General features: G+C 37.8%; 1 protein-coding gene and 2 long non-coding RNA genes across 6 annotated transcripts in view; 2 read left to right on the top strand and 1 right to left on the bottom strand.

Moving 5' to 3' along the window:
• Positions 1 to 20445, top strand: part of ATL2 (atlastin GTPase 2) — a 68657-nt gene that overhangs the window by 19072 nt on the left and 29140 nt on the right. For all 4 annotated transcript variants that reach the window (XM_082356085.1, XM_082356082.1, XM_082356084.1 and 1 more), the window contains exon 2: positions 16225 to 16469. In XM_082356085.1, the coding sequence (XP_082212211.1) occupies positions 16225 to 16469 (245 nt within the window). The remainder of the gene's footprint in view (positions 1 to 16224; positions 16470 to 20445) is intronic.
• The window catches only part of LOC309611538, a 106379-nt gene continuing 89974 nt past the window's right edge, over positions 4041 to 20445 (bottom strand). Inside the window, exon 2 of the long non-coding RNA XR_014234581.1 lies at positions 4041 to 7178. This is a non-coding gene — a long non-coding RNA (uncharacterized lncRNA). The remainder of the gene's footprint in view (positions 7179 to 20445) is intronic.
• On the top strand, positions 7166 to 12071 carry LOC309611537. Its single transcript, XR_014234580.1, has 2 exons — positions 7166 to 7401; positions 8342 to 12071. It is a non-coding gene; the product is annotated as an uncharacterized lncRNA (long non-coding RNA).

The raw sequence follows: 20445 nt of genomic DNA on the forward strand, positions 1-20445 counted from the left end.
TAAATAAATAAATAAATAAATAAATTTAAAGGGGAAAAAAAAAGCAAAATGGGTACTGTGATTAAGAAATGAATTTTAAATTTAATTTTAGTTTATATTTTAAAAACAAGTAATTTTGTCAGTATGGATGTACATATCAATGGAAAATGATTTTTAGGTGTTTGATTCAGTTATTGGAAAACTTTAAGTGTGTTGGGAACAACTTGTGTATGTGAATCTACCTCTTCAGTTGTAAATTTTATGAAATCTAAGTGATCATGTGTTTTTGATAAGCATTTAGTGTCTGAATTGAAAGGTGCTGTAAGTGTAAATACACAGTAGATTTCAAAGACAGTATGAAAGAAGAATGTAAATATCTTAATGTTAAAATATTGATTTTGAGTCCAAATAAGAGTATGTTGGGTATATTGGGTTAATAAAGTAATATTAAAATTGTTTTCTTCTTTTTACTTTTTAATATGACTAAAGAAAACTAAAAATTACACGTGGCTCATCTACCATGTGGACAGGGCTATCTGTTCTATAGTCTTTTTTTTTTTAACAACTTTATTTGAGTATAATTGCTTTACAATGGTGTGTTAGTTTCTGCTTTATAACAAAGTGAATCAGTTATACATATACATATGTTCCCATATCTCTTCCCTCTTGCGTCTCCCTCCCTCCCACCCTCCCTATCCCACCCCTCTAGGTGGTCACAAAGCACTGAGCTGATCTCCCTGTGCTATGCGGCTGCTTCCCACTAGCTAGCTGTTTTACGTTTGGTAGTGTATATATGTCCATGCCACTCTCTCACTTTGTCACAGCTTACCCTTCACCCTCCCCATATCCTCAAGTCCATTCTCTAGTAGGTCTGTGTCTTTATTCCCGTCTTGCCCCTAGGTTCTTCATGACCTTTTTAAAATTTTTCTTAGATTCCATATATATGTGTTAGCATACAGTATTTGTTTGTTTTTCTCTTTCTGACTTACTTCACTCGGTATGACAGACTCTAGGTCCATCCACCTCACTACAAATAACTCAATTTCGTTTCTTTTTATGGCTGAGTAATATTCCATTGTGTATATGTGCCACATCTTCTTTATCCGTTCATCTGTTGATGGACACTTAGGTTGCTTCCATGTCCTGGCTACTGTCAATAGAGCTGCAATGAACATTTTGGTACATGACTCTTTTTGAATTATGGTTTTCTCAGGGTATATGCCCAGTAGTGGGATATATGGGTCATATGGTAGTTCTATTTTTAGTTGTTTTTTTTTTTTTTAATGTTACTTTTTTAAAGATTTATTGATTGATTGCTATGTTGGGTCTTAGTTTCTGTGCTAGGGCTTTCTCTAGTTGTGGCAAGCGGGGGCCACTTCTTCATCGCGGTGTGCGGGCCTCTCACTATCGTGACCTCTCTTGTTGGGGAGCACAGGCTCCAGACGTGCAGGCTCAGTAGTTGTGGTTCACGGGCCTAGTTGCTCCGTGGCATGTGGGATCTTCCCAGACCAGGGCTCGAACCCATGTCCCCTGCATTAACAGGCAGATTCTCAACCACTGCGCCACCAGGGAAGCCATATTTGTAGTTTTTTAAGGAACCTCCATACTGTTCTCCATAGTGGCTGTATCAATTTACATTCCCACCAACAGTGCAAGAGTGTTCCCTTTTCTCCACACCCTCTCCAGCATTTATTGTTTCTAGATTTTTTGATGATGGCCATTCTGACCGGTGTGAGTTGATATCTCATTGTAGTTTTGACTTGCATTTCTCTAATGATTAATGATGTTGAGCATTCTTTCATATGTTTCTTGGCCATCTGTATATCTTCTTTGGAGAAATGTCTATTTAGGTCTTCTGCCCATTTTTGGACTAGATTGTTTGTTTTTTTGATATTGAGCTGCATGAGCTGCTTGTAAATTTTGGAGATTAATCATTTGTCAGTTGCTTCATTTGCAAATATTTTCTCCCATTCTGAGGGTTGTCTTTTGGTCTTGTTTATGGTTTCCTTTGCTGTGCAAAAGCTTTTAAGTTTCAATAGGTCCCATTTGTTTATTTTTGTTTTTATTTCCATTTCTCTAGGAGGTGGGTCAAAAAGGATCTTGCTGTGATTTATGTCATAGAGTGTTCTGCCGATGTTTTCCTCTAAGAGTTTGATAGTGTCTGGCCTTACATTTAGGTCTTTAATCCATTTTGAGTTTATTTTTGTGTATGGTGTTAGGGAGTGTTCTAATTTCATACTTTTACATGTACCTGTCCAGTTTTCCCAGCACCACTTATTGAAGAGGCTGTCTTTTCTCCATTGTATATTCTTGCCTCCTTTATCAAAGTTAAGGTGACCATATGTGTGTGGGTTTATCTCTGGGCTTTCTATCCTATTTTATTGATCTATATTTCTGTTTTTGTGCCAGTACCATATTGTCTTGATTACTGTAGCTTTGTAGTATAGTCTGAAGTCTGGGAGCCTGATTCCTCCAGCTCCATTTTTCGTTCTCAAGATTGCTTTGGCTATTCGGGGTCTTTTGTGTTTCCATACAAATTGTGAAACTTTTTGTTCTAGTTCTGTGAAAAATGCCAGTGGTAGTTTGATAGGAATTGCATTGAATCTGTAGATTGCTTTGGGTAGTAGAGTCATTTTCACAGTGTTGATTCTTCCAATCCAAGAACATGGTATATCTCTCCGTCTATTTGTATCATCTTTAATTTCTTTCATCAGTGTCTTATAATTTTTTGCATACAGGTCTTTTGTCTCCTTAGGTAGGTTTATTCCTAGATATTTTATTCTTTTTGTTGCAATGGTAAATGGGAGTGTTTTCTTAATTTCACTTTCAGAGTTTTCATCATTAGTGTATAGGAATGCCAGAGATTTCTGTGTATTAATTTTGTATCCTGCTACTTTACCAAATTCATTGATTAGCTCTAGTAGTTTTCTGGTGGCATCTTTAGGATTCTCTATGTATAGTGTCATGTCATCTGTAAACAGTGACAGCTTTACTTCTTCTTTTCCAATTTGTATTCCTTTTATTTCTTTTTCTTCTCTGATTGCTGTGGCTAAAACTTCCAAAACTATGTTGAATAATAGTGGTGAGAGTGAGCAACCTTGTCTTGTTCCTGATCTTAGTGGAAATGGTTTCAGTTTTTCACCATTGAGGACGATGTTGGCTGTGGGTTTGTCATATATGGCCTTTATTATGTTGAGGAAAGTTCCCTCTATGCCTACTTTCTGCAGGGTTTTTATCATAAATGGGTGTTGAATTTTGTCAAAAGCTTTCTCTGCATCGATTGAGATGATCATATGGTTTTTCTCCTTCAATTTGTTAATGTGGTGTATCATATTGATTGATTTGCATATATTGAAGAATCCTTGCATTCCTGGAATAAACCCCACTTGATCGTGGTGTATGATCCTTTTAATGTGCTGTTGGATTCTGTTTGCTAGTATTTTGTTGAGGATTTTTGCATCTATGTTCATCAGTGATATTGGCCTGTAGTTTTCTTACTTTGTGACATCTTTGTCTGGTTTTGGTATCAGGGTGATGGTGGCCTCGTAGAATGAGTTTGGGAATGTTCCTCCCTCTGCAATATTTTGGAAGAGTTTGAGAAGGATAGGTGTTGGCTCTTCTCTAAATGTTTGATAGAATTCGCCTGTGAAGCCATCTGGTCCTGGGCTTTTGTTTGTTGGAAGATTTTTAATCACAGTTTCAATTTCAGTGCTTGTGATTGTTCATATTTTCTGGTTCAGTCTCGGCAGGTTGTGCATTTCTAAGAATTTGTCCATTTCTTCCAGGTTGTCCAATTTATTGGCATAGAGTTGCTTGTAGTAATCTCTCATGATCCTTTGTATTTCTGCAGTGTGAGTTGTTACTTCTCCTTTTTCATTTCTAATTCTGTTGATTTGAGTCTTCTCCCTTTTTTTCTTGTTGAGTCTGGCTAATGGTTTATCAATTTTGCTTATCTTCTCAAAGAACCAGCTTTTAGTTTTGTTGATCTTTGCTATCGTTTCCTTCATTTCTTTTTCATTTATTTCTGATCTGATCTTTATGATTTCTTTCCTTTTGCTAACTTTGGGGTTTTTTTGTTCTTCTTTCTCTAATTGCTTTAGGTGCAAGGTTAGGTTGTTCATTTGAGATGTTTCCTGTTTCTTAAGGTAGGATTGTATTGCTATAAACTTCCCTCTTAGAACTCCTTTTGCTGCATCCCATAGGTTTTGGGTCGTCATGTCTCCACTGTCATTTGTTTCTAGGTATTTTTTGATTTCCTCTGATTTCTTCAGTGATCACTTGGTTATTAAGTAGTGTATTGTTTAGCCTTCATGTGTTTGTAGTTTTTACAGATCTTTTCCTGTAATTGGTATCTAGTCTCATAGCATTGTGGTCGGAAAAGATACTTGATATGATTTCAATTTTCTTAAATTTACCAAGGCTTGATTTGTGACCCAAGATATGATCTATCCTGGAGAATGTTCCATGAGCACTTGAGAAGAATGTGTATTCTGTTGTTTTTGGATGGAATGTCCTATAAATATCAATTAAGTCCATCTTGTTTAACGTATCATTTAAAGCTTGTGTTTCCTTATTTATTTTCATTTTGGATGATCTGTCCATTGGTGAAAGTGGGGTGTTAAAGTCCCCTACTATGATTGTGTTACTGTCGATTTCCCCTTTTATGGCTGTTAGTATTTGCCTTATGTATTGAGGTGCTCCTATGTTGGGTGCATAAATATTTACAATTGTTATACCTTCCTCTTGGATCGATCCCTTGATCATTATATAGTGTCCTTCTTTGTCTCTTGTAATAGTCTTTATTTTAAAGTCTATTTTGTCTGATATGAGAATTGCTACTCCAGCTTTCTTCTGATTTCCATTTGCATGGAATATCTTTTTCCATCCCCTCACTTTCAGTCTGTATGTGTCCCTAGGTCTGAAATGGGTCTCTTGTAGACAGTGTATATACGGGTCTTGTTTTTGTATCCATTCAGCGAGTCTGTGTCTTTTGGTGGGAGCATTTAATCCATTTACATTTAAGGTAATTATCTATATGTATGTTCCTATTCCCATTTTCTTAATTGTTTTGGGTTTCTTATTGTAGGTCTTTTCCTTCTCTTGTGTTTCCTGCCTAGAGAAGTTCCTTTAGCATTTGTTGTAAAGCTGGTTTGGTGGTGCTGAACTCTCTCAGCTTTTGCTTGTCTGTAAAGGTTTTAATTTCTCCATCAAACCTGAATGAGATCCTTGCTGGGTAGAGTAATCTTGGTTGTAGGTTTTTCTCCTTCATCACTTTAAATATGTCCTGCCACTCCCTTCTGGCTTGCAGAGTTTCTGCTGAAAGATCAGCTGTTAACCTTATGGGGATTCCCTTGTGTGTTATTTATTGTTTTTCCCTTGCTGCTTTTAATATGTTTTCTTTGAATTTAATTTTTGATAGTTTGATTAATATGTGTCTTGGCTCGTTTATCCTTGGATTTATCCTGTATGGGACTCTTTGTGCTTCCTGGACTTGACTGACTATTTCCTTTCCCATATTAGGGAAGTTTTCAACTATAATCTCTTCAAATGTTTTCTCAGTCCCTTTGTTTTTCTCTTCTTCTTCTGGGACCCCTATAATTCGAATGTTGGTGTGTTTAATGTCCCAGAGGTCTCTGAGACTGTCCTCAGTTCTTTTCATTCTTTTTTCTTTATTCTGCTCTGCAGTACTTATTTCCACTATTTTATCTTCCAGGTCACTTATCCGTTCTTCTGCCTCAGTTATTCTGCTATTGATCCTTTCTAGAGAATTTTTAATTTCATTTATTGTGGTGTTCATCATTGTTTGTTTGCTCCTTAGTTCTTCTAGGTCCTTGTTAAACGTTTCTTGTATTTTCTCTATTTCCAAGATTTTGGATCATCTTTACTATCATTATTCTGAATTCTTTTTCAGGTAGACTGCCTATTTCCTCTTCATTTATTAGGTCTGGTGGGTTTTTACCTTGCTCCTTCATCTGCTGTGTGTTTTTCTGTCTTCTCATTTTGCTTAACTTACTGTGTTTGGCTCAGTACAGGCTGCAGGTTCGTAGTTCCCGTTGTTTTTGGTGTCTGTCCCCATGTTCTATAGTCTTAGTGGTAATTTTTTGTCTCCTTATAGCAGTTATTTAGAGAAGGTTGTTAATATCTCCAAGTGTGATTATGCATTTGTCTATTTTTCTCTTTAATTGTCTAAATTTTTGCTTCATGTATTTTAAATCTCTTATTTAGGGTTTTTATGTTTTTCTGATGTTGACCCATTTTCTATCTAAAAATACTTTTACTCTTGAAGTCTACTTTAACATTCATATAGCAGCACCATTTTTCCTATGGTTATTTGCATGTGTATCTTTTTTCCTACCTTTTACTTTCAACCTATCTCTGTCTCTTTATATTAAAAGTGCCCCTACTATACACAGTATATAGTTTTGCTTCTATTATCCAGTCTGACAATCTCTGTCTTTTTTGAATGTTTAGTATATTTACATTTAATTTAGTCATTGATTTAGTTGGGTTTAAGTTTGTCATCTTCCTATTTCTTTTCCATTTGTTCATTTTGTCTTGTTTTTTCTTTGGTTTAATTGGATATTTTTTAATATTTCATTTTGGTTCCTCACTGGCTTATTTAGCTATACCTCTTTATTTTTTTCGTCATTGCTCTATAGCTAACAATATGCATCTTTAATGTATCAAAGTCCATTTAGAATCAGTGTTTTTACCAGTTTCCCCTTCAAAATCATAATAACCTTAGAATGAATTTAATTATTTGTCCCCACAACATTTGTCTTAATTTTTAAAACCCCACCTTACAGTCTATTATTTTTCTTCTAAATGATCAGTTATCTTTTAAGGAAATTACTTGGGGGAAACAACCAGTCTTTTATTTTTGTACCCATTTATTTACTGCTTTGGATACTATAGGAGGGAATGAAGAGGCTTTCCATTTGGTATCATTTCTTTTGAGCCTGAAGAATCATTTAGCATCTCATGTAGTGCACATCTGCTGGTGACAAATTTGCTTAGCTCTTTTGCTCATTGTCTTTATTTGCTTTTATTTTTCAATAATACTTTCACTGAATATACAAGTCTGAGTTGACATTCTTTTTTTTCTTTAAGCACTCTAAGGATATCATTTTATTGTCTTCTGGCTTCCATTGCTTCTGATGAGAAGCAGTCATTTGAATTATTCGCTCCACCACACCACTCTTTTTTTTTTATATAAATTTATTTATTTATTTTTGGCTGCATTGGATCTTTGTTGCTGTGCCTGAGCTTTCTCTAGTTGCAGCGAGTGGGGGCTACTCTTCGTTGTGGTGTGCAGGCTTCTCATTGCGGTGGCTTCTCTTGTTGTGGAGCACAGGCTCTAGGTGCGCGGGCTTCAGTAGTTGCAGCACGTGGGCTCAGTAGTTGTGGCTCGCGGGCTCTAGAGTGCAGCCTCAATAGTTGTGCACGGGCTTAGTTGCTCCGCGGCATGTGGGATCTTCCCAGACCAGGGCTTGAACCCATGTCTCCGCATTGGCAGGCGGATTCTTAACCACTGCGCCACCAGGGAAGTCCCCACCACACCGCTTCTTTAAAAATTTTCCCTTTCCCTTTGGTTTTTAGCAGTCTGACTGATGTGGTTTTCTTTGTGTTTACCCTACTTGAGGTTTGCTGAGCTTCTTGGATCTGTAAGTCTCTGTCACCAAATTTAGTAACATTTTGACTATTATATCTTCAAATATTTTTTCAATGTTTTTTCTCTTTGTTCTCCTTCTGGGACTCTAACTGCATATTGGATGTAGCTCTACAGGTCCCTGAGACTCCGTTAGTTTTTCTTCATTCTTTTTTCTTTTTCTTCTTTGAATTAGAGAACTTTGGTCTGATTTCAAGTTCACTGACCCTTTGTTCTGCTGTTTGCAATCTGCTGTTAAGTCTATTCAGTGAATATTTCATTTTAATTATTGTACTTATCAGTTCTAGAATATTCATTTGTTTTTTAATAGCCTATTTATTGGCTGAGACTCCCTAAGTATTCACTTATTAAGAACTTATTTTCCTTTAAATCCTTGAACATATTTACAATGTCTTCTTGAAAGCTTTTATCTGCTAAGTTGAACATCTGGGCCATTGCAGGATTGCATTTATTTATTTATGTATCTATCTATCTATTTATATATTTATTTATGGCTGTGTTGTGTCTTTGTTGCTGTGCTCGGGCTTTTCTCTAGTTGCGGTGAATGGGGGCAACTCTTTGTTGCAGTGCGCGGGCTTCTCACTGAGGTGGCTTCTCTTGTTGTGGAGCACGAGCTCTAGGCACGCAGGCTCAGTAGTTGTGGCTCACAGGCTCTAGAGCTCGGGCTCAGTAGTTGTGGCTCGCAGGCTCTAGAGCTCAGGCTCAGTAGTTGTGGTGCACGGGCTTAGTTGCTCCGCAGCATGTGGGATCTTCCCAGATCAGGGATTGAACCCTTGTCCCCTGCGTTGGCAGGCGGATTCTTAACGACTGCACCACCAGGGAAGTCCCAGGATTGCTTTCTATCAACTGCTTTTTTTTCTTGACTGTGGGCCACATTTTCTTCTTTCTTTGCATTTCTAATAATTTCTGATCATATACTTTACGTTACACATTGTGGAGATTCTGGATTCTGTTATCTAGTTTTTGTTGTTACTTGCAGTTCAGTTACTAATTGCTCTTGAGCTTTTGGAGGCTTGGCTTTGTACTTTTTAGTGTAGATCTGTGGAAAGCTTAGAGGCAATCCTCCTAACTTGAGGGTGACTAAATCTCCAAACTGTCTCCCCTCTTTTCAAGTCTTAGTATTAGGCTTTGTTTGGGTGTATCTTCAGTAGGCCTTACTCTAGAACAGGGTCTTTGATTCGAAGATGTGGCCTTTCTGGTGTTTCAGCTTGATGCCTGAAGTGTTCATCTGTTCATCATGGCTGGGCCAAAATGCCACAGTGTCCCAGTACTGTTTGACTTCTGGTATCTCTGTTCTTCTTACAACCCTGTAGTTGCTGCTTTTTGGTAAGCCTTGCATAGTGTGTTCCCCTGCACCTGTGAAGCTTATCACCCTTGGCCAAGGACTTCTGGGCTCTACCTCTGCATAGTTCCTTTTTCTCCGTCCTGCTGCACAGCTTCCAACTGCTTTTAGTAGTCCTGAACTCAGATCTTTGCTTGTGCTTTGGTTCCCCACGCTGTGTTTAGGAAATTGTTCTTAGCAGAGTGTGGCAGTGGATGGGAGGGGTGTGTGTGTGTGGCCTTTTCTCGAGGATTACTCTTTTCTGCTTGTTGTCCAGTGCTTGAAAAAAGGTGCCTCATATATTTTGTTTAGATTTATAGTTTGTGGCAGAGGGCCAGTCTGGTAGCAGTTACTCTAATGACTGGAAGAAGAAGCCTCAAATGTTGTTTCTCTCTCCCCTGCAACTCCCAAGTAAGTGTCCCTGTGTTTTTAAAAACAAGGCAAAACAGAATTGGGGAAGATTTGTACTACTTTGTGATTTGCCTTTTCCCCACTTATTTTATACTGATTTGAAGACTATCTTTGATTTTTTTAAAATGTGTGTATGTGGTTTAAAGCTGCATAATATGTCAACATGTAGTTAAGATATTAGGCCGGGACTTCCCTGGTGGTGCAGTGGTTAAGAATCCGCCTGCTAATGCAGGGGACACGGGTTTGAGCCTTGCTCCGGGAAGATCCCTCATGCCGCGGAGCAACTAAGCCCGTGCGCCACAACTACGGAGCCTGCGCTCTAGAGCCCGAGTGTCACAACTACTGAGCCCGTGGACCACAACTACTGAAGCCCGCGCACCTAGAGCCCATGCTCTGCAACGAGAAGCCACCGCAGTGAGAGGCCCATGTGCCACAATGAAGAGTAGCCCCCACTTGCTGCAACTAAGGAAAGCTCAGGCACAGCAACGAAGACCCAACGCAGCCAAAAATAAATAAATTTATTAAAAAAAAAAATAGGCCAATTTCCAGTTTTAAGACGTTTAACATTAGGGACTTCCCAGGTGGTCCAGTGATTAAGACTCCGCACTCCCAATGCAGGGGGCCTGGGTTCTATTCCTGGTCAGGGAACTAGATCCTGCATGCTACAGCTAAAAAAAAAAGATCCCACATGCTGCAATGAAGATCCCACATGCCACAACTGAGACCCGGCGCAGCCAAATAAATAAATAAATAAATAAATAAATAAATAAATAAATATTAAAAAAAACATTTAACGTTAATTTTCACTACCATAAATAACACTGATAAACCAACTTATATATCTGTGTTAGCATCTTTGTTTCTTATAATAAATATCTACAAATAGGTTTACCATGGTATAACCTTTTTAAGGCTTTTTAAAATATGTGCTGGGGGCTTCCCTGGTGGCGCAGTGGTTGAGAATCTGCCTGCCAATGCAGGGGACACGGGTTCGTAGCCCTGGTCTGGGAAGATCCCACATGCCGCGGAGCAACTGGGCCCGTGAGCTATGATTACTGAGCCTGCGCGTCTGGAGCCTGTGCTCCTCAACAAGAGAGGCCGCGATGGTGAGAGGCCCGTGCCCCGCGATGAAGAGTGGCCCCCGCTTGCCACAACTAGAGAAAGCCCTCGCACAGAAACGAAGACCCAACACAGCCATAAATAAATAAAAATAAATAAATTTTAAAAAATGTGCTGGATTAAACTTTTGAATACTTAGATACTATTTTCATTTTGTTATGGAGTATAAATGTTGAGGTCCAAGTACCAGACATCGAAATATCACTTTGCTTTTGTTGAATAGCTAATTTTTATAGATAGACTGAGTGCACTGAGTCCAGGCTACTCTCCATAAAAATTTGTTACAAGTTTTTATTTGGAATGTGAATAATAACTTAAAATATACTTTCACTGCTTTTGAAAAATGAAATACTTTTTACTTGTTTCTCTTCCTACAAGTTTAGTTTTCGGTTGATGTAATCTAATGTTAGGAACATTGTAATGCAGATTTGTAGCACCTTTTTATTGTCGTAGTTTATGATTAAGATTGAAGTTTGCAAATGTACCTAGGTCAGTCCTGAAGTGTAAATTTTCCTATTGGAATATGTGCTGAATGTATGAATTTGGCAAATTTAAGGTAAAGTATGATTAAATAGCAATAAAAAAAGACAGGTGTCTTTTTATTTTAATAGACTTTTATTTTTTAGAGCAGTTTTAGGTTCACAGCAAAATTGAGCACAAAGTAGAGTCTGGCCACACGCATGCGCACCCCCCAACCCCTGACCTCCCACCCCCGGTCCTCACACACGTGCAGCCTCTCGCCCTATCAGCGTCCCTCACCAGAGTGGTACACTTGTCACAATCAGTGAACTTTCATTGACACATGATTATCACCCAAAGTCCGTAGTTTACATTAGGGTTCACTTTGGGGGTTGTATATTCTATGGGTTTTGACAGATGTATGATGATATAGCTCTACCATTAGCTTCGTAGAGAATAGTTTCATGGCCCTAAAAATCCTCTTGTGTTCCACCTAGTCATCTCTCTTTCCCCACTTTTTTACTAAGACAGTGTATTTTTGTAGGCCTTGTGGTAAATAGGTTAGGTATGCTTAGTGTTAAGGTATGGAGAAATATTTGAGAAACAGTTGATTGTCTGTAGGTGTCTTTCAGCTTTGACCCTGAAAGATCTACGTCGGGGAGAACTGACTTGGAACAGTGAATTAGGAAAATCTATTGGAGGGCTGAAATCTTTTCCCAGCAATCTCTTGGCATTAAAGAGTGGAGATAAAATCACTATTCTCTACATAGATTTTAACTTCAGTTTAAAATCTTAAGTAATGCTAAATTTAAGAAGACTTCTAATTGTAGGTGAACACAGAGTATTAATATTTATAGGTATTCTAAAGAAATTTGTATATAATTCTCTTTTATATGGTGGCCTATATCAGTGTTTGAAGAATGAAGTACTTTATCTGTAGTTAGTCCAAATTTAGTAGAGGAATTATGATGGGGGAGTAAATGTAGCTGAATCATGTCGTACTCCATGATACCTGTGAAACATATTCGCTACACTTCCCTTTAGAGGTCTGTTGACTAGAAATAGTGACAAATATGCTGCCTGTATATCTGCAATATCTATCTTTATTCGTGCTAATAAAAGAAAACTGGCCACTGTAGTCAATTAATTTAGGTGAAATTTTAGGGTAACAAAGATTTCCTGCCAAATGGTTTGTTTTTATTTTTATTTTTAAGAAACCAACTAATGCTTTCTTTACATTAAGAATAAGACTACTTGTTGGTTTTAACAAAATCAGCAATCTCCAAATTTGGTCATTACGATACTTTAGCACTTATTAATTTTGAGTTCTTTTTAATTAAAATGTGTTACTTGGTAGAACTTCATACTTTTAATTGTAATTTTGTGATAAATATACTACTCTTGAGTTGCTAGAAGTATTTCCCCAAACTAATTATGTGATTGTCAAATTTGCTTATAAAATAGGTAGGGACATGTGTAAAACTCCTGAGTAAAATATGTAAATTTCATTCATTCAAGAAATATTTATTAAGCACCTGCTAGGTGCCAAGCGTGTTCTAAGAGAGTGGTCAGTAGGGTGATTGGGATCCTTATTTTTGTGGCACATGTTTTCTATGGAGGGGGAGATATAAGGCACACATGTAAACAAATGAAAAAAGTTATTTTAAATACTGAAAAGGGCTGTGGAAAAAACCCTGTTTTGTTAAAGTGATGGAGAGGGGTCTGTAATTTAGACTGAGTGGTTGAGGAAAGCCACACGGAGGAGATAACATTCGCACTGAGACCTAGATGATGGAGAAGCAAGCCACGTAAATTTCTAGGGACAGAGCGTTCCAGACGGGGGAGAACACAGGACAAAGATTCTGGGGTGGGAAACAGGTTTGGCCTGTTCAAGGAATAGCAAGAGGGCCGGATTGCAGGGGCCAGATCACACAGAACTGTGGAGGCTATGGTAAGGAATTTAGAAGATTTTTTTTCCCTCTATTTTCTGGTTATGGTGGGGAACTAAGTGAGGGTTTTAAGCAGAGGATTGGCAATCTAGGAGGGGAGACATGTAATAAGTACTTACATAAATAGTCAAATGATGGGTGGATTAAGATTGGGAGAGTGTAGGAGGACTAAATTTGGTTAGGAACCTTGGGGGAAGATATTCCTGAGAAAATGACATTTAAACTGAAACTTAAGGAATTAATTAGGGTAACAACATGGGAAAGAGTATTCCAGGCAGAGGAATATCATGGGTGAAATAAGAGTCTAGAAAGAGCTTAATAGCATAAGGATCTGAAAAAAGGTTAGTTTGTCTATTTGTAGTTTACACAGGGGAAAATAGCACCAAATGGGGCAGGAGAGATTTGGCAGTGAGTACAGGATTTTATGAGGCACGTGTAGGATTTTAGTTGTTAATGCTCTGTATCAGTGATTTTAAGGAGAGTAACTTAATCACATTTACATTTATATATATATATATATATTTTTTTTAAAGTTTTGGCTATGTTGGGTCTTCGTTTCTGTGCGAGGGCTTCCTCTAGTTGCGTCAAGTGGAGGCCGCTCTTCATCGCGGTGCGCGGGCCTCTCACTGTCGTGGCCTCTCTTGTTGCGGAGCACAGGCTCCAGACGCGCAGGCTCAGTAATTGTGACTCACGGGCCTAGTTGCTCCGCGGCATGTGGGATCTTCCCAGACCAGGGCTGGAACCCGTGTCCCCTGCATTAGCAGGCAGATTATCAACCACTGCGCCACCAGGGAAGCCCAATCACATTTACATTTAACCGTATTATTCAGTTGCTACTCTTGAGGATTGGTTTGGAGGAGGGGGCAAGAAGGGAGACCAGTTCGATACCACTTTAAGTGAGATAAGATGGTGGTGATGAGAATAGGGATGGTATCAGATTTTGAATGAAGACAAATTTAAGACCTTCGTTATTGGTTAAATTTAGGGGAAAGGAAAAAGAGGGATGTATCATGGACAGCCCTCAGGTTTGTGCCTGCAAATGGGTAGATGGTGATGTTGTTACACAGCTACACTGGTCAATTGAAGGTCACTGTAGAGTTTTAGCACTTTAAGGCGTAAATAAAAGCTTTTCTGTAGGATTGATTATTTTAAAATTACTGTTACCCTAATGACAAGCACCTGTAATGCTTACGATGTATCAAGCGTATTTCAAATCATTTAATCCTGATGACAACTTAATGTGGTAGGTGCCATTATTATCCCCATGTTACAGATGAGGAAGCAGGCATAGAGAAGTTAAATGACACACATCTAGGCAGTTTTGCTTCTTGGTTCATTCTTTTTTTTTTTTTAATTTATTTATTTTATTTATTTATTGCTTCTGGCAGCGTTGGGTCTCATTGTTGCACGTGGGCTTTTCTCTGGTTGCGGCGAGCGGGGGCTGCTCTTCGTTGCGGTGCGCAGGCTTCTCATTGTGGTGGCTACTCTTGTTGCGGAGCACGGGCTCTAGGCCCGCGGGCTTCAGTAGTTGTGACACGTGGGCTCAGTAGTTGTGGCTCATGGGCTCTAGAGCACAGGTGGGATTTTCCCGGACCAGGGATCAAACCCATGTCCCCTGCACTGGCAGGCGGATTCTCAACCACTGTGCCACCAGGGAAGTCCCTCCTGGTTCATTCTTAACCACTAATTAGGCTTGGAAGGTTTTAATCACACAATTTGCATACTGTTTGGTAATATATTAAATTGGAATTTAACTATGTTGTACTTTTCCTGGAAGGTTTACTTTTTGTGCATTCAAATAGCATACCCGGCTATATCTGTATAGCACTGAAACAAGCAGTGATAATATCCTTTTTAATTACATACTGATTGCTTTTACTTTCAAAAATTCTCCTTTGAAATTGACTGCTCTTTATATTACATTATATTGTTACTGTTTGCAACACCTTTTGAAATAGTGTTGATTTTGCTTTGTACAGTTAAATGTGCCTTGTGATGTGAAGGTAAAGGCTCTAATAGTCTTTGCAAATCAAATAAGCTAGATGTTTCTTTCTGTAAAGAAATTAAAAATTCATTAATGTAAGCATATAATCTTTGCCCTGAGAATAGTGTTTGTGTGGATAAGGTATTGGTGCACTAATAATGTGCCACTCCTCAGTGGACTGGCTGTCTCCTCGGTGAGGAGGGGCTGTCATTGCATCGAACACAGTAGATACTGTATGTCTCCTTAGATTGGAAACTGGCACTTAGTAGACAATCTCAAGGGGAGAGTCTCTTAAAAATGTTGATGTGGGAGAGGATAAGGTCCCCAGGAGTGTTGCTAGTGGGATCAAGCAATTGATAGGGAAGAAAGGCAGACAAGGTACATAGTCTCTGAAACTAGCTATTATGTGGGTTTAAAAACAAACAAAAAACAGAAAACAAAACAGAAACCTAAACTTTAAAAAACTCTCTCTCCTGTTACATATTCTATAGTTATTTCTTCATCACTATTCAGTAAAGTTCTTCTGCAAAGGTTAACTTCTTTTGGTGTGCTGAGTGAACAAAAGAGTTTGTATAGCTGTTTTTCAAGAGCTGTATAATTTTGAAGGGGTGTCTGTGGTGTTTGGTGAAAAAGGGCCCTAGAGACAGATGAAACTCTGCACCTCATTGACTGTTCTTCTTATGCTTCACTCTGCACCTCATTGACTGTTCTTCTTATGTCTTCCACTAAAACATTAATCCTGTGCTTTGTTTTAATAAGGAATGCTATACTTTTAGGTAACTCTTATTAAATTAGGGAACCATTAGCTTTATTGTGTCATTTTTGGAAATTTCTTAGGACCTTAACCCTTTAAGTTTCAGAATGGAAAATAATGTTTACAATTTATATGTATATTTTAATCTTTGTAACTTGGAGTAATTTCCAGGTGATGCCTATAGGGAAATTGGAATCTGAATTATTAGGTGAAATTGATTTTCCACTCACTATATCTAGTTTCTGTGTGCATACAGTAGCAAAAGTTGTTTACAGAATAATACAGTGTTCAAGAACAGCTGCTGCTCACATTTAGCTGTTAAGACCTGATTGAGATAGAGGTCTTACTTAGTATTCCTGCTTAACTCTATATATAGTAGGAAACTGACTGGTATTCTTGGTCCTATTATAGAGGGAGTGAGAAATCCAGTGTGTGTTTGAGCATCACTTTTTGTAACTATTTCCAAATGACCTATAATGGAGGAGAAGTTATTTGAAATTTTGCTTTAGTTGTGATCCTTTAGGAAAAGTTTAGAATGCAGGAATTAAGGTAACCTGTTTCTCTCTTTTTTAACTCTAGGTGAGAATTATGAAGATGATGACCTAGTAAACTCTGATGAGGTTATGAAGAAACCATGTCCAGTACAGATTGTTCTTGCTCATGAAGATGACCATAACTTTGAGCTTGATGAAGAAGCTTTGGAGCAGATATTGCTACAGGAGCACATACGAGATCTTAACATAGTAGTGGTATCCGTGGCAGGAGCTTTTCGTAAAGGGAAATCATTTCTACTGGACTTCATGCTTAGATATATGTATAACAAGGTGAATAGTGTCTTTTAAATTGAACTGAGTTAAAAACAAAAATTACCAACCAATATTGTTTAAAAATAATAGACAAAAAACAGAGCTGTATCTTTAATTTTACGAAAATACAGTTCTTGATAAGATTTCTCAGTTAAGACAGTAATGTAAGTTTGTTTGAGCTCTTGATTCTTCTTCATCTCCATAATTCCTTTTTGCATGTAGTACATATTGAGGCATATGATTGAGCACCCGTGTTCCAAGCATTGTAGCTTTAACCTAAGATGTCTGAGTATACTCTAAAGTCTCTGAAGCACTGTTCAGTCTCTCGCTTTTTGTTATTTCCTCACACCTTCCCCTTCTCAATCGCCTTTACAGCAGTGGGTGAAGTAGGCTGATAGAGACTTCTGTAAAGGTATACTTATGCTCCTTAAATAAGTCTCCTTCAGAGACTTACTTTTTGAGATAAGGTTCAGTTCCTTAAAGTGACTTCCATGATCTCTGAGCCTCCTCCCTTGTCTCTGTATGTCAGGTATACTATAGTTTTTGCAGTTCCTCGAGTATGTCGTGTTATCTCTCAAATGTTGCTGTACTGTTGGCTAATCTTTTTTCATAGGAAGCCTTCCTTGGTTTCTAAGACTATGTTATGACCATATGGCACAGGTCCTATGTCTCATTGATACTACTTTAGTTATTTATTTTTCCTGGCTAGTTTACTGTCAGGAGTGGGCCTTATCTTGATTACCATATCTCCCATGCCTGGTACAATAATTGGCCCATAGTAAGAACTTATTTTCTATTTTGACTGATGAATCACCCTTTCTCTATACATTTTCACTTTTTGATGGTACCAGACAATTATTTCCCTCCCCGTCCTTGACTTTGACTTTGACTTTCTCCCCTGAACAAAAGCAAAAAAAAAAAAATTTTTTTTTCCGCTTGAGTCAGAGTAGTTTTCTAACAGTTGAAAGTTGGGCTGAGGGAATGAGAGTTTGATAGGAACCAAGAGAGAGGAATTGGAAATTTGTAGTGGAGCACGTAGGGGGAAGGGCTTTATAGGAGGAGGCTTTAGACATTCAGAAGGCCACATGAATGTGCTAGAAATAACACTTTGACAGAATTATGTAATTGTCTAAACATCTGTCAGGATGTTCACCTTTACGAGTTCTGTGTAAATCTGTAACTGGATATGCATCCTACTTGAGATAAGTAATAAAGCAAACATTCCTAGTTGATTTTCAGGAAGCTTTTCAATATTCTTTCCATAGGGAGCTCTTCAGGCATGTTCAAGCATGCCTGAGTATCAAGAATGTAGTTCATGATAAAGAACACTATTTTACACAAGTTGGAAATTGAGAAAGATATAGTATTTTAAGGTTTTTCCACTTAGACTTGATTATTTTCCAGAATTTTACATCTGAAATAGAGAAATGTATAAATAGTGACTTATTCTTTTAAAAAAAGTCTGTACATTTAAAGGTGATAAAGAATTTCTGTATTTTGAGGCTCTAACTCCTTAAGTTAGCTTGTGTATATTGTTTCTATCTGTGTCTGAGCTGTTCACTGCAAATGTATTTGATTCCAAGTAGGTCACAGACAGAATGTTAGAAGGGGAAGGAAGCTTAGATCACTTGTCTAGCAAGTTTCACCTTAGGTGCCATTTCTTATTTGATCTCTGATCGATTAGTAGTGGCTGTTCAGAGGGGGGAGTAGCAGCCCACACGTGTCATATATTTGTAATCTCTGAACTCATAGAATTTCCTCCTTTGTGGGGAAGATACTGAAGCCACAGAATGGTAAGGAGGGCGTGAGGCTACACACCTAGTTAGTGGTTTCTAAGCTAAATGTCTGTTAATTTTCATTCATAAGGTTTCCATATAGGATTGCTGATGTAAATAATCTTATTCTGTCAGTTGAAAATCACATTAAACAGTGTTTGATTTGGAGGAATAACAGGCTTCTACTTATACTGACTTAGTGGTGGGTCATGCTTTTCCTAGGAGATGAAAGTAAAGGAGAAAAAACAGTGGGATAGTTTTGGAATATTTCATTAACCTATATGCCTGCAAAGATGGGATGGTAGTTGAAGAAGGTAGGAGATGAACAGTGGCTTTATACAGTCGTCCCTAGGTATCCCAGAGTGGGGGCGGGATTGGGGGGGGTATTGATTCCAAGACCTCCAGTGGATGCCAAAATCCCTGGATGTTTAGGTTCCTTATATAAAATGGCGTAGTACAGTCAGCCCACTGTATCTGTGGGTTTCACATCTGGAGGACCTACTGTACTGATTTTGTATGTCTTCGGTATTGACCTGAGTCAGTTTATGTAAAGGGGCAGTTCACTAAAGGAGCCAAATGTAAATATTTTACTTCATGATTTAAAAATAGATATGTGTTTTAATTTTGATTAGTTAGTAAAGAAATCATAACAAAGCTGAATGTGAGCTCTTTTCTGTTGGATAAAAACAAAAACTTCAGTAGCTAAGTTCTTAAAACCAAGAATATTCTGAGATTGTTACCAAACATTTCCAAATTACAGGGGAAATTCTGATTTTTAGGTCTCATTTTCTTGCGAAGTAAACAGCTTCCTACACAGTTTTTTTTTTTTTTTAAGCTGCCACTTGTATTATGAAAATAGGTTGTTTTTGCTTGAAATACAGAAGGAAAGAAATCAGTCTTTTTTAAACTTGAGAAGTGAATTAAAAGTTTTTCTAGAATAAAATTCCTTCATGTCATGTTGGAATTAATTGGTTATTTATTTATTTTTAAAATAAATTTATTTATTTTATTTATTTATTTTTGGCTGCGTTGGGTCTTCATTGCTGCGTGCGGGCTTTCTCTAGTTGTGGCGAGCGGGGGCTACTCTTTGTTGTGGTGCATGAGCTTCTCATGGAAGTGGCTCCTCTTGTTGTGGAGCACGGGCTCTAGGCACGTGGGCTTCAGTAGTTGTGGCACATGGGCTCAGTAGTTGTGGCTCACGGGCTCTAGAGCGCAGGCTCAGTAGTTGTGGCGCACGGACTTAGTTGCTCCGTGGCATGTGGGATCTTCCCCGGACCAGGGCTCGAACCTGTGTCCCCTGCATTGGCAGGCGGATTCTTAACCACTGTGCCACCAGGAAGCCCAAGACTGAATAATATTCTATTGTATACATATATCACATTTTATTTATCCATTCATCGTTAGTGGGCATTTGGGTTGTTTCCACCTTTTGGCTTATGAATAATGCTATAATTCTATGAATATGTTAATATAACATATATTCACTAATTATATATAATACATTAATATATAATAATGAATGATAATGGTATGAGGTAAGGGTTCAGCTTCATTTTTTTTGTATGTGCCTATCCAGTTGTCCCAGCACCATTTGTTGGAAAGGCTATTCTTTCCCCATTGAATAGTCTTGGCACCCTTGTTGACAACTAGTTGGCCATAGACATGTGGCTTTATTTCTGAACTCTCAGTTCTGTTGCATTGGTCTGTACGTCTGTTCTCATGCCAGTACTAGACTGTCTTGATTACCTTTGCTTTGTAGTAAGTTTTCAAAACAGGAAATTAGATCTCTTATTTTGTTCTTTTTTCAAGATTGTCTATTCTTGGTCCCTTGCAATTCCATATGATTTTTGGACTTAGTCTATCAGTTTCTATGGGAGGTTAGCTGAGATTCTGTTGGTGATTGGATTGAATCTAAAAGGTCAGTTTGGGTATGTTGCCATCTTAATATTAAGCATTTCAATCTTTGAACGTGGGATGTTTTTCCATTTATGTGGATCTTCTTTAATTTCTTCCAAAAATGTTTTGTAGTTTGCAGAGTATGTTTTACACTTCTTTTGTTAAATTTATTCATTTTTTGTTGATGTTATAAACAGAATTGTTTCTTAATTTCATTTTCAGATTGTTGCAAGTTTACAGAAATACAATTGATTGTTTTATATTGATCTTGTATCCTGCAACCTTGTTCAACTCATTTATTCATTCCAATAGTTTTTTTTTAA

Source organism: Balaenoptera borealis (genome assembly GCF_965194805.1).
Source record: "Balaenoptera borealis genome assembly, chromosome: 15".
In the NCBI taxonomy this organism is placed as follows: Eukaryota; Metazoa; Chordata; class Mammalia; order Artiodactyla; family Balaenopteridae; genus Balaenoptera; species Balaenoptera borealis.